Source organism: Gymnogyps californianus, chromosome 2, assembly GCF_018139145.2.
Source record: "Gymnogyps californianus isolate 813 chromosome 2, ASM1813914v2, whole genome shotgun sequence".
NCBI lineage: Eukaryota > Metazoa > Chordata > Aves > Accipitriformes > Cathartidae > Gymnogyps > Gymnogyps californianus.
In genome coordinates this window covers 167,130,274-167,144,148 of record NC_059472.1, presented here as the reverse complement: position 1 = coordinate 167,144,148, position 13,875 = coordinate 167,130,274, and the positions used below count along the sequence as shown (strand labels likewise).

Below are 13,875 nucleotides of genomic sequence, written 5' to 3'. Positions count from 1 at the left end.
CGGCTGTGGGAACGAATAAAAGACAAATAAATGTGTGGGTTGCCAGGAATGAGGAGGGGCGGCTCAATCTTGCGGTGGTCAAATAAAGCGAGAGACTCTGATTTATGAGCGGGGTTTTTCTCACGGCTCAGGACCTTTATGTTTGGTTTTGGGGATGTTGTTTACCTCCGCCTGCCACTCGGTGGTGGGGAGTTGGCTTGCGAAGCGCAGCTGTAGCTGCATGAGCATGGGGTTGCCCGACTAAAACTCAATAAATTTTCCCTTTTTGTTCCCAAAATGGCCTTGCAGGATTTCATGTCTATTTTGAAAGGGGCGAGCCTGCTTGGGGTTTACACAGGATGCTTAAAAATAATACTTGGAGGTCTTGATGCTGTTTTTTGGTCGCTGTTAAATTGTGAGTGTGAGCTGCAGGGAAAAATGGAGCGAAAAATTTCCTCTGGAGGCCTGGTGCACCCTCCCGTGGGACCCAGAGTCTTGCATTGGGCGCTGTCTCCCTACGGGACGCGGGTGCTGCTCGGCCAGATGTTCCCTTCTGAGAGCTGGAAGGATTTTGGCTCCGATAAAAGGCAGACGGCTTCGCTCACCTCGGCATTGTGCTGCAGAGGGGCAGGAGTCCTGGCAAGGACCGCCGGCACTGAGTGTCCAACCTGAATCCGATTTTCTGCATAATCGAAGAATTTGGAAGGGATTTGGAAGGAATTGAAGAATTTGGAAGGGATTTGGAAGGAATTTGAGGATTTGGAAGGGATTTGGAAGGAACTGAAGAATTTGGAAGGGATTTGGAAGGAATTGAAGAATTTGGAAGGGATTGAAGCATTTGGAAGGAATTTGTCTTCCTCAAAAGCTTGTCTCAAGTTGAAGAAGCGTGCGAGGGCTGGCAGGGGCCCTGCTGAGAGCCAGCTCAGCCACAGCAGGTTGCCCAGGGCCGCCTCCAGTTGAGTTTTGGGTACCTCCAAGACCAGAGACCCCGCAACCCCTCTGAGCAACCGGTTCCTGTGTTGGCTCACGGTCGCCTTGGTGTCCACCAAGACTCCCGAGGCCGCCTCTTGACGAGCTGCTGGGTGGCCCCCAGCACGTCCCGGTGCCTGGTGTTGTTCCTCCCCGGCGCAGGACATGGCACTTCCCCTTGTTGAACACCATGAGGTTCCTGCTGACCCGTCTCTCCAGCCTGTTGCGGTTCCTCTGGACGGCAGCACGACCTTCTGATGCATCAACCACTCCTCCCAGTTGGGTGTCAGCTGCAAACCTGCTGAGGGTCCACCCTGCCCCATCGTCCCAATCATTAATGAAGATGTGAAACAAGACTGGACGCAGTATGGACCTCTGGGAACGCCACCAGTGACCAGCCTCCATCTAGACCTTGTGCTGCTGATCACCACCCTCCGGGCCTGGCCTTTGAGGCCGTTTTCAGTCCATGCTGATGGTTCCCAACCTTCTTCTTGTTGGGTCCAACCCCTGGTGGGCTTTGGCTTGTTTAAACCCAACTGTGCACCTTGGGCAGCGTCTGCATCTTCCTCCCGCGTCACCCGTCCCTGCTTCCACCTCTTATACACGTCCCTCTTGTCCTTGAGCTCAGTCAGGAGCTCCTTGCTCATCCGTCCAGACCTTTGGCCACCTCTCTTCGTCTCCTGCCTGTCAGGATGGCCCGTTGTTTGGCTCGGAGAAGATGATCCTTAGAAATCAACCAGCTCTCCTGGACCCCTCTTTTCTCCAGGGCTGTATCCCATGGGATTCTTCCAGGCGGGTTCCTGAAAAGGCCAAATTCTGCTCCCTGGAAGTGTCCAGGGTGGTGATCCTGCTTTCTGCCCAGCTCCCCCCCTCTCAAGATCTTGAGCTTCACCACCTCATTGTCACCACAGCCAAGGCTGCCCCCGACCTTCTCCTTTCCAACCAGCTCGTCCTTGTTTGTAAGCGGGAGGTCCGCTGGAGCACCTCTCCTCGTTGGCTCCTCGGTCGCCTGGCTCAGGAAGCCATTCTCCAGGCCACCCCTGGAGTGGCGTGTCCAGTTCTGGTCCCCACAAGTCAAGAAGGACGCAGACAGATGGGAGAAGGTCCCAAGGAAGGCTGGGACGATGGTCAAAGGGCTGGAGAACCTGCTGTAGGAGGAGAGACTGAAGGAGTTGGGTCTCTTCTCCCTGGAGAGGAGAAGGCTCGAGGGGGACCTCATCACAGTAGTCCAGTACTCAAAGGGTGGAGGCTTTCAGGGAGTCACGTGGAGAAGACAAGGGGCAATGAGTACTGGGAGAGGTTTCATCTCAGCTTAGGTTGTACAGTGAGACTGGTCGTTCCCTGGAAGCACCTCCCTGGGGATGTGGTGGAGACCCTGTCGCTGGAGGTTCTCAAGATGAGCCTGGATGGGGTGCAAGATAATCCCAGCTAGGGTCCCTTTTCCACGGAAGGTTGGACCTGGTTGCACCTGGATCTTTCTGGGGCCAACCCGGGCTCTCCTACGGGTCTGTGATTGACAGCATCCATCCCTGGGGACTTCCCAGATGCCACCCACCAGCTCTGACCCGGGCGCGCTTGTCCCCGCTTGATTTACAAGCTGCTGGGAGAACGTAGTCAATGGCCTCCACCAGCCAGGAGCTCTGAACCTGTTGGGCGGCTTTGGGCTTCTCCTCCCTGCGCATGGCGGTGCAGACGGGGGTTGAACAGAGGGTCATCTTCTGGGCAGGGTTCCTTGACGTTCTCCTGGAGGTTCCTGCTTGGCCTCGGAGAGGGCGACCGCTCCCGGGGCTGGTGTTTGGTCAAACCCACCTTGTTTGCCGTGAGGGACAGATGTCTTCACTGCTCCGCCCAGCCATAAAACACCCCCGGGGGGGGCTGGAAAGCCCCGGCCATGCGGCAGGGTGGCTTCTTCATCCAGCCCCGTGGGAGAACGGGGTTGAGAAACCCAATGTGGTGTCACCCTATGTCCCCGTCAAACCCAGCTTGGCTCTTTGGTGGTCACCTTGGGGTTCACCTTGCCCCGGTGTGGTGGCTCGGGGTTCCTGGGGCCAGCACCCTCCATGGCCACGTTGTGACTCGATATCACTGCTGTCCTTGCTGTCCCCGTCTCCGGGCACGCAGTCCCCTCCCATGGGGACCCCCGTGGCGGGGGGACCCCAAACTCTTGTGGCCTCTCTTCTGCTGAGCCCCTGAGGTGGCCAGCAACACCCCTCCCCAGAGCTGGGACACTTGCTCCGGTGGCCTGGGGACCAAAGGGGGACGGACTTGGCTCCTGGCCGGATTCGGCCCACCGGGAATTTCCCGGCGGCACAGGGTGGGAAGCGTCAACCCGTGGGAACGCCCATGGCGACGGTGCCGGCGCATCCAGGGCAGCTCCCATAAAAAGGCTCCCCGGCACGGCGGCTGGCAGGAGGCAGGATGAGGCTGTGCCGAGCTGTGCCGCTGCTGCTGCTGCTGGCGCTGGCCAAAGCCACCACGCCGGGGCCGGACGGATCCACGGTGGGGTTGGCTGAATCCATCCCGCCGTCCCCGCCGGAGCTCTGGACCGTGAGCTACGGGGACGCCGTCTCGGCCGCCGTGGAGCTGCTCAACATGAGGGCCGTCAGTCCTTATGTCCTGCGGCTCCGGGAGGCCCAGCCCCGGCCCGGCTGGGTGAGTGCTGAGCTCCTCCATCCCGGGGGATGCACTGGGCCCGGGCGGTGCAGGATCCGGCCCTTCTCAGGGCTAAATCTGGCCTGTTTGGGGCTGGGCGTTGGGGACAGCGGTGCTGTGGGTCCCTAATGGGTCCTGTCCCCTCTCCCAGCCTGGGGACCTGCAGCACCGGCAGGAGCTGAGCTTCACCGTCGAGGAGACCTCGTGCCGAACTCCGGGGATGGCCACCGCCGCCTGCAAGAGCCTCTGGCTCAGGGTGAGGCTTCGTCCCGTGGGGCCACCCGCTGCCGTCCCCAACGGGGAACCGGGGAGCAGCCGATGGGGAAACTGAGGCACGGGGAGGGGGTTTGGGCTTCTCTCGGCCTCATCTTCCTCGTGTCCCCCTCTGCTTCCCCGCAGGCGGTCAGTTGGTGCCGGGGCTACGTCTTCCTCGAGCAGCAGCAGCCCATGGTCGAGCTCTCCTGTGAGAAGGTGCCCACCGTGGTAAGAAGGTGCCCAAAATGGCACCGTCCCCACCATGTCCCCTGGCTTCGCCACCTGCTCCCCTTCTCGGCTGCCATGGGGCACGTCCCCAGCGAGGGGGGGGGGTCACCCAGACCCACCCCCCCATCTCCCTGAGCTTTGACGCCGCTCCTTCTCCTCCCAGCTCGGCCGTACGCGGAAACCCAGGCTCACGGACTTTTTTGCCAGGATCAAGGAGCGTTTCAGCGGCTTCTTCCAGTGCAGCAAGATCTGGATCCGCGACAAGCTCAACCTCAAAAAACCCAAACCCTGAACGCGTGACGCCATGTGTCCCCACCCTGTGCCCCCCACCCGGCCGCTCTGCTTGCAATAAACGTCCCTGCAACGCTCCCAGTGTCACCCCGGTCCCTGCGGGTCCCTGCGCCGCCCCGTTCCCCCCTGCGCCCCTCTGGGGAGCGGGGACGGTCCCCGAGGGCTCCCGGTCCCACAAAACTGCCCCCCCCCCCCCCACCCCGTGCCCACCCAAGGGGCTCCCAGGGCTGGGGACACCCCGGGGAGCGGGGCCGTGTCCCCGAGGGGGACCAGGCGTGCCACCGGCTGCCTGCGGGACACGCTCAGGACCCCCCACCCCGTGTGTGTCATGTCATGTGTGTCCCCCAAAAAAATCCTGCCACTCTGTGGGCTGGGGCCAGGCGTTTCCGGAGGGGGGGAGCCGAGCCCCGGGGCGGGTTCCCCAACCTCCCGGGGATGGGGGGGGATAAAAGGGGACACGGGGGGTGGCCGTGGGGACAAGGATGCTGAGCTCCTGGGCGCTGGTGCTGGCGGTGCTGGGGGGGCCTGCGCCCTCCCCACCCCGGTCCCCTTCACCTACACCCAGGCGCTGGCTCAGGCCGTTGACTCCTTCAACCAGCGCCCCGAGCTGCAGAACGTCTTCAGGCTGCTCAGCGCCAACCCCGAGCCCGGCCCGGTGAGTGCCACCGCCTGGGGACACTGCCGGGCCCCCCACTGTCCCCATGGGGACACTGGCGGGGGGGGGGGGGATGCCAGAACCTATGGGGGGGGGGTTGGGGTCTGGGGTGGGATGCAGAGGGATGCTCTCCCCACGTTGGGTCCAGGCACCCAGTGATGGGTGGCATCTTTCCCTGATGGGTGCCACCACCCTGTCCCCGTCCCCATCCCGCAGGACATCCAGCTCAGCTCCCTGCAGCACCTCAACTTCACCATCATGGAGACGCGATGCCCGGCGCGCTCGGGCGCCCGCCCCGACGCCTGTGAGTTCAAGGAGGACGGGGTGAGAGCCGAGGGGGGGCTCGTGGTTGGGGGGGGGGGGTGCAGGGGGGGGGTCACACGCCTCCCGTGGGGTCCCCAACTTGGGGACGGTCCCACCCGCCTGTCCCCACGCTCAGCCCCCCGCTTTCCGCAGCTCATCAAGGTCTGCTCCGCGCCCGTGGCCCAGCGTGGCAGCCACCCCGTGCTCGACGTCACCTGCGTGGATTCCACCGTGGATGTGAGTTGGGGGGTCCCGGGTGGGGACACACACACACACACACACCATGGGGTGCAACCCCACGGCGTGAAGGGGGGAGTCGGGGGTCCCCATGGTCCCCCCCACCCTGTGACGCCTCCTCTCCCCACAGCTCATCCGGGTCAAGCGCTTCTGGCCGCTGCTGACGCTGGCCATCAAGATGGTGGCCGCCGGCATCAACATCTTCAAGGTCATCATAAGGAAATGAGACCCCCTCGAGGGGCTGCCATCTCAGGGGACCCCCCCCCCTCCACACCCCTCTCCCCTAATAAAGCAGCTTCCCGACCCGGCTGTGCCTTTTCCTGCTGCCGTCACCCGCCGGGGACTGGGGACATGGGAGATGGGATGGGGGAGATGCTGATGGAGGAGGATCCTGGCGTGGGGAGAGCGGGGTCAGCCCGCTGGCTTGGGCACCGCCGGCTTCTCGGGGCCTCATCCTGGCACCGGCCTCGTGCGGGGACTCACGCCCCTGGGACTGGGTCCCCCACTGCGCCCCGAGACACCTTGGGGACCAGAGGGTTCCCCGGGAGCCTGTGCCAGCCTGGGGGGGGGGTGTGTGTGGGGCACAAGTCCATGGGACCGTTGGCCCATTGTAGGGGCGGAGGGGACGGGAGGGGACATCCCTGGGGTCCCACGGGGCCACCGGAGCCGGGGCTGCAGCCACGACCCTGGGCTGGCCACTCTCAGGGTGTGGGGGTCCCCGTGCACCCTGTCCCCGTATCCCAACGTCCCCATCCCAAACCACTGGAGACGGCCCTGGTGGCACGTTTGGGGTCGGTGCCGATTCACTGGTGCAGCCTGGGGACCCCCCCGGGTAGGGGTGCGCCATGGGGGTCCCTGGGGAGCTGAACCCCCCCGGTCCCTTCTCTTGCAGCTCCCTGGGGGGCACACAGCTCCGGTGCCCCCCTGCCCATACCACCCTTCTGCCAACGCCACTGGTTTGGGGGGACAAAATGCCGTGGGGCCGATGACACCGTGGGGATGATGGGGGGGGTGGGATGTGAATGGCTTCTTTTGGGGGGGGGGGGATCCCCTGGGGGCTCCCCAGCACGAAGCTGGGCCTTGTCCCCGATGCCAACCCCACGTCCCCTCGGGTCCAAGCCCTTGATCCCCAACGTGAGGGCGTTTTGGTGTGTGTGTGGGGGGGACACACACCGGGATGTGGGGCTGCGCATGGGGATGGCAAATGATGTGGGGGAGAGGAGCCCACCCGGCTCCTGCCCGCGCCCCCTCCCCGTGTGCCTCAGTTTCCCCCCGCCCCGTGTCCCGGGAGGCAGCGAGGAGCCCGGCTCACACACACCGGCCACCGCCGGCCCCTTTATTCGTTCAGCCCAGGCGGATGGAGCCCCCGGCGTAGATGCTGACCCTGATCCTGGGCCGAAGGCGCCGGATCCTGCTCAGGAAGCGCCCGAACCGGCCCCGCTGGACGAGAACCGGCTGCCGGAGGGACAACGGGGTCACCGGGGTGGGGTGGGGTGGGGGGGGGACTTCTCGGAACCCCACACTTGGGATCCCACGCCCAGGACTCTTGGGGGACCCCACAGCTGGCACCCCACACCCAGGAGCCCTCACCCAGGAGCTTGTGTCAGGGACCTCACCCGCAGGACCCCACTCAGGACCCTGACACGCAGGACCCCACTCAGGACCCTGCACCTGGCACCCTGCACCCGGGACCCCACACCCAGGACCCAACACCTGGGACCCCACACCCAGCACCCTGCGTCTAGGACCCAGCACCCTGCACCCAGGTCCCTGCACCCAGGCCCCCCCCTGCACCCAGGTCCCTGCACCCAGGACCCCACACCCAGGAGCCCACACCGGGGACCCCACACCCAGCACCCTGCATCTAGGACCCAGCACCCTGCACCCAGGTCCCTGCACCCAGGACCCCACACCCAGCACCCCGCACCCAGGAACCCACACCCAGCGCCCTGCACCCAGGTCCCTGCACCCAGGAGCCTGCACCGGGGACCCGCCCCGGGACCCTGCAGCCAGCACCCCGCACCCAGGAACCACATCTAGGACCCCACACCTGGGTCCCTGCTCCCGGGACCCTCGCAGGACCCTGCACCCTGGCACCCAGGACCCCACACCCAGCACCCTGTGGGTGCCCCAGGACCCCCCCACCATCCCACCCTCCATCACCCGCGGGCTGGAGACATCGTGGCAGGACTGAGACATCGGGGTGTCCCTTTTGAGGGCAGCGGACCCCGAGACATGGAGCAGGAGGAAGGACACCGACACCCAACCCCTCCCCCCCACCCATGGGTGCCCCCATCCCCGGTCAGCGGGTGGCAGGGGTGGGTGCTGCCCCCCGGGTTCTCCCCCCCCCCCACTCACGTTGGAGGAGGCGTCGGTGCAGCGCAGGTCGATCTCGGGGGAGCCCTGCGGGAACTGCACCAGCCCCGAGCACTCCTTGATGACCTGGGGGTGGTGGGGGGGACACCCAGTGTCACCCTGGGGACCCTGGGTGAGGACACCCAGGACCCCCCCCGGTGTGTCGTCCCGCCCCCCCCCCCCATCCTCATCCTCATCCTCATCCTCATCCTCACCCCGTTCTCCTTGAAGTCGCAGTCGTCGGGGTTCACCTGGCTGCGCGGGGTGCACTCCGTCTCCATCATGCTGAAGTTGAGTCCCTGCAGCGTGCTCAGGTCGACGCCCTGCAGGGACACGAGTGGGGGGGGGGTCACGAGTGGGGGGGGGGGTCAGGAGTGGGGGTCGTGAGTGGGGGGGTCTTGAGTGGGGGGGGCTGTCACAAGTGGGAGCTCACGAGTGGGGTGGCACTCACCGGGGCGGGCTTGGGGTTGGCACTGAGCAGCCTGAGTGGGGCGGGGGGGGGGGGGTGTGTGTCACGGGTGGGGTGTCACGAGTGAGTGGGGGTCAAGAGTGGGAGGATCATGAGTGGGGATCATGAGTGGGTGGGGTTCACGAGTGAGTGGGGGATCACGAGTGGGAGTCGTGAGTGGGGTGACACTCACCGGGGTGGGCTCAGGGGTTGGCGCTGAGCAGCTCGAGTCGGGTATCATGAGTGGGGGTATCACGAGTGGGGGTATCGCGAGTGTGTGGGGGGGTGTCACCAGTGGGGGGTCATGAGCGGGGTGGCACTCACCGGGCCGGGCTCGGGGTTGGCGCTGAGCAGCCTGAAGACGTTCTGCAGCTCGGGGCGCTGGTTGAAGGAGTCGACGGCCTGAGCCAGCGCCTGGGTGTAGGTGAAGGGGACCGGGGCGGGGAGGGCGCAGGCCCCCCCCAGCACCGCCAGCACCAGCGCCCAGGAGCTCGGCATCCTTGTCCCCACGGCCACCCCCCGTGTCCCCTTTTATCCCCCCCCATCCCCGGGAGGTTGGGGAACCCGCCCCGGGGCTCGGCTCCCCCCCTCCGGAAACACCTGGCCCCAGCCCACAGAGTGGCAGTTTTTTTTCGGGGGGGGACACACACGACACGACACACACGGGGGGGGGTCCTGAGCGTGTCCCGCAGGCAGCCGGTGGCACGCCTGGTCCCCCTCGGGGACACGGCCCCGCTCCCCGGGGTGTCCCCAGCCCTGGGAGCCCTTGGGTGGGCACGGAGCGGGGTGGGGGGGGGCAGTTTTGTGGGACCGGGAGCCCTCGGGGACCGTCCCCGCTCCCCAGAGGGGCGCAGGGGGGAACGGGGCGGCGCAGGGACCCGCAGGGACCGGGGTGACACTGGGAGCGTTGCCCGTGTCGGGTTGGTGCCCCCCGGGCTTGCGCAACCCCGGGCTTGCCCCATCCCTGTTGCCCAACGCCGGGGGGGTGCCCCCCCCTCCCCCGCCCCCAACCTGTGTCACCCCCACACACGCACACGTACGACCCCGAAACATCTTTATTCCAGCCCCTCAGGGGACAGGGGGGCCACGGGATGTCCCCAGGAGGGACACGCCGGCGGGGGGCCGAGGACACGGGGGTGGCCACGAGGATGATGACGATGATGATGGGTGACCCGGGCTGGCGCCGAAGGCTCGCGGGGTGCCGGGGGAGCGGGGCTGGGTGCTGCCGCCGGGCTGCTGGGGAGAAAAATAAGGGTGGGCTTCACCCTGCAGCCAAAAAATGTCCCCAAAGTGTGTGTGGGGGGACACACGATGATGTCCCCACCGCTTGCCCCCTCCGAGGGTGGGGGGACCTGGAGCCCTCACCGGCTCCTGGCCGCACTCCACCATCGACAGCGGCACGTCGGGCAGGAAGGCGAAGACGGAGACCTGGGCCGTGCACCGCTGTACCTGGGGGACGTAGGGACCCTGAGCACCCTGGGGACACCTTTCTGTCCCCCTCCGTGTTTCGGGGGGACCCGGTCTCACGCTTACCCTGCCCGGCCGGGCTCGGCAGCCGGTGCTGCGGCGGTCGGGGAGGTTTTTGGGGCAGGCGGGCTGCCGGGCGGTGAAGTTGATGCTAAAATGGGTGCCCCAGTCGAACGTCTGCCAGGAGCAAAAGGATGGAGCCGTCGGTGGCTTCCCGACGCTGGCGGGGCAAGGGGTCCCCACCGGGATGGGTGCTGGAGCTGGGGGCACCCAGCTGCACCCACCACATCGCCCACCCCTCTCCTACCGTCCTGGCGACTCCCAGCAGCTTGAGCAGCCTCAGCTCCTGCCCGTGGGTCTCCAGCACCGAACGAGCCAGGTCGCGGGGAGCCGGCAGCCCCGGTGGGACCGCGGCGCCCGCCGCCAGCAGCACGGCTCCCAGCACCAGCGCCATGCGGCCGAGGGAGAAGCGGGAGGACGAGGGAATCGGCTGTCGGCTCGGGAATCGGCTGTCGGCTCAGGAATCGGCAGCTGGTTCGGCTCGGGGCCCCCCGGCTCGGCCGGCTTCACTTCCAGGATAAACACCGGGCCCCCGCCGCCGTGGGGAAGGGATCAGGTTGCCGGTGTTTTCCTTGGCGCGGTGCCGTGGCGGGCACTCGCCCGGACCTGGCGGGGATGCGGTGATGCCGGAGGCTCGGCAGGGCCGATTCCCCTCCGCGGCCCCTTCCCTTCGTTGGCTCCCGATTTCGCGGCAGGACGGTACAACCGATGCCCCCGGGATCCATCCAGCCACGCTCGACATCCCGCTCCTCCCGAGCTGGGAGCGAGAGCATCTTGCCAGCTCCTACGGAGAGAAAAAAACCAGGAGCCCCCTCCCCTCTCCCTCTCCAGTTTTTGGGTTATATTTTTTAAATCCCTCTCGCTCTGCTCAGAGCTCAGACTCGTCTAAACACCCCGTCCCCAGACGGAGATCACACCAGAAACCCTCCCCACCTCACCCAAAGACGCCACACCAGCCGGCCAGGGGATGAATTTCTCTCGGTTTTAATACAAAAAGGGTTAAGTGGCAGCACAAGCGCCCTTTTGGGGTGCACAGCGGGGGAGAAGCAGAGCAGCAAAAGCCCCGGGCGCTTCCCCGCTGCGAGGGCGGTGGGTGGGGAGCGCAGCGTGGTACGCGGACACAGAAATACGCCGGTATTCTGAGGATTTTTAATGCATTTTGTAAAATGTTGGTGTTTTCCTCAAATTCCAGGACACAGGATTTACCGGGGATTGCACGGAGCGGATCACGCTCTCCCAGGAGTTTATATTCCCTGGGTGACCGCGGCTCGTTTCCCCCCAAAATTCAGTATTTTTTCTGTGCCCTCACGGGCACCAGCAGTTTGGGGCCAAGGTATGGAGGTGCCGCAGCCTTGCTGAAGGGCCGGGAGCTCCCCTTTCTCTTTGGTTCATCCACAAAGGAAAAGCAAACAAATCCCCAAGGAACAAAACCCGGGGAAGCTCGAGCAGTGCGGCTGGGGGATGTCCGGGTCCCCTGGGACCCCCGTGCTGCTGAGCACCAGCTCGGGAGCCTGTGGGTCATCAATGGCCCCGGCTTTAGCAGGGCTTTGAGCCGCTGCTCTTGCAAGCGGTATTTGCTCCAGTATTCATGTTCTTACGGACACGAAGCCCCGGCTGGGAGATGGTGGGAGGGAGAAGGGACGCAAGACGGGACAACGGGACGCCGGGCGAGCAGCCCCACGCTCCTCGAAGCCTCCTCTGCGCAAGGTGACCATCAGAAGGACGTGTCCTGGAGAAGAGAAGATGCTACGGGGTGGGAGAGAAGAGGCAGGTCCGAGGCCGTGGGAGCACGAGCTACGCGACTCCCCCTTCTCCCCAGCGGCGCTCGAGGCAGGGGAAGTCGGGCAGAGAGATGGAAAAATACGGCAGGGTCCTTCCCGCCGAGGGGACGGAGGCTGCGCCTTCTGCAGAGACGCTGCCGCAGCTCCAGCTCGCTTCTTTCTGCGATTCACAGCCCGAAAAGCAACTTCGTTTCGGTTCCAACGTTTGTCGGGTGGGGGGTTTTGGTTTTTTTTTTTTTTTTCACCCTTTTTAAAAGAGTCTTAGCAGCATGGAAACCCCAAATTAATTCCCCCCCCCCCCCCATGACCCCAGCAGCTGATATACATATACACAGAGGAAATAGATATATACTGACAAATCACATTTATAGCCAGATATGCTCATTATATATACCTAAAATATACATAGTACCTGAATATATAGACATCCACATATACACCCAAAGTTAAAATCCCGAGCGACGCTGGGAGTCAGGTATGAACGAGTGGGGGGGGGGGTGTCAGGATTTGGGGGCTGAGGTGAACGTCCAGCTCCCCCCGGCTCGGTGGAAGGTGGGGGCCAGGAGGGGCAGGCTCCGAGCCCCCTGAAATACTGGGATCGGGCAGGACAAGGGGCGAGATCCCAGTCCCTTTGCTGCCGCCGCTGCCGGGATTAGTGTCAAGTTCCTCCTGCCCGAGCAGGCAGGGGTGGCAGCAGCCTGTGTCCCTGCCTGTCGTCCCTGCCTGCCCGCTTCAACGGCGGCGAAGAGGTATGGCTTTGCCGAAGGGTGGCACGGGAGGACGCGGGCACGGAAGAGAGCGCCGGAGGGATGGCGGTTCGCATTCATGCAAGAGAAGTGCTGAAGAGCCGATGCAGGCAAGGACTTCGCAGGCAGGGAGCCGCCGCGCTGCCTGCCCGCTGCTTCACGGCAGGCAGCGGCTTCGGCCCTGCCAGCCTTCAGCCGCGGCAAGTTTCCTGGCACAAAACCCACCGCAAAGACCTTTCCCAGCGTAGCAAAACCGTAAATACCAAAAGGCGTGGATCTCGCCCGTGCCACGGCTGTGCCGGCTCCGCCACCGCGCGATTTTCCCCCTGGCCCTTTGCAGAGATGCTCACCCCGCGTCCCCGCGTGGGATTTCTCTGCCTGCGCTGCCCGAAGCGGCCCCGCTTGGGCAGCCGTCCCTCTCCCCCGCCCCAGGGACGGCGGCTCCCCACGCCGGCACAGCGGTGGGCTTCCAGAGCTGACAAACTCAACATGTCTTTTTCCTTGCCCCTCTTGAAAGAGCCTGGCGCCCTCTGCTCCAGCGGCCTCTTATACATCGACTTTGAAAATATATCAGTATTTCATTTAAGGGACATCTTTACAATTACCACCTCGGCCTGTTTCCCATTTTGAAATCCCAAGACCGTTGCTTAGTGTCATTTAACTTTCATCCTTCTCCTCCAAAGCTTGCTAAAACGATTCGATGGTTTAACCGACCAGTTTCCCTCTTCCTAGTTTCTCCATCGTGCGGCTCTTGTGGAGAAGTTTTCCCCATCGAGCTGAAGAAAGCGCAGCTCTGCTTCAAGAAGCCAGCGATGTCTTGTGTAAGCAGCACCTTAAAACGCAGAGCCTGGATGCGGTCCGGGAACTGACGCCGGTGGGTTTGGTTTTTTTTTTTCCCTGTTTCAATAAGCCAAGTGAGAGCCAAGCAAGCCACCGCGACACCCGAACATGGCCACTGACCGAACCCCTCGGGGTATCGGGGTCACTTTGCTGCTGGATAGAAGGCGCAGACGTATTTTCAAAGTCCTTAAAGTGGCCGTTTTTATGTCGCAATTAAGCCCGCCCCGCTCCCCCAGCCTACAACGGCACTTCCCAAAGGCGCAGCCGAAAGCAGACCGCAGGGCTATTTGGAAAACCAACGGCGAGAGGAAGGATTTGCTTAGCCCCAGCTCCGAGCAAAGGCTAACGGGTGGCGGAGGAAGGCGGGCAGGTCCTTGCTCGCACCAGCGCGTAGCCGCGCCGTATTCCGACACGTTTGATCTTTTTCAGGAGGCCTCAGCGCCAAAAGCCAAGGGTGGGGATTGTTCTGTCAAGTTTTTTGTTTGTGAATGACACTCGAGCACCTGGAAACGCACCTTTGCGGATATCGCGTCACGAAAACACTCGTTGAACCGCTCCCCAGATTGTCATTGAAAAGATGGCTGCTCCCCCCCCACCCCCAAAAAACCC

General features: G+C 64.0%; 2 protein-coding genes and 1 long non-coding RNA gene across 3 annotated transcripts; 2 read left to right on the top strand and 1 right to left on the bottom strand.

Moving 5' to 3' along the window:
- Window positions 1-3,815: 3,815 nt before the first annotated feature.
- LOC127029881 (uncharacterized) lies at window positions 3,816-4,410 on the top strand. The gene is made up of 3 exons (XR_007768259.1): window positions 3,816-3,856; window positions 4,000-4,083; window positions 4,247-4,410. It is a non-coding gene; the product is annotated as an uncharacterized LOC127029881 (long non-coding RNA).
- A 446-nt stretch (window positions 4,411-4,856) lies between these two features.
- Window positions 4,857-5,795, top strand: LOC127013556 (cathelicidin-3-like). Its single transcript, XM_050892482.1, is given in 5 exon segments — window positions 4,857-4,887; window positions 4,890-5,029; window positions 5,246-5,353; window positions 5,486-5,569; window positions 5,700-5,795. Coding segments are annotated over 5 exon segments (459 nt in total).
- A 1,118-nt stretch (window positions 5,796-6,913) lies between these two features.
- LOC127013521 (cathelicidin-2-like) lies at window positions 6,914-8,870 on the bottom strand. The gene is made up of 4 exons (XM_050892438.1): window positions 8,697-8,870; window positions 8,140-8,247; window positions 7,928-8,011; window positions 6,914-7,024 (listed from the first exon to the last, which is right to left on the bottom strand). Exons 1-4 carry the CDS (start codon window positions 8,868-8,870, stop codon window positions 6,914-6,916), a joined length of 477 nt encoding a protein of 158 aa, XP_050748395.1.
- Window positions 8,871-13,875: the final 5,005 nt, after the last annotated feature.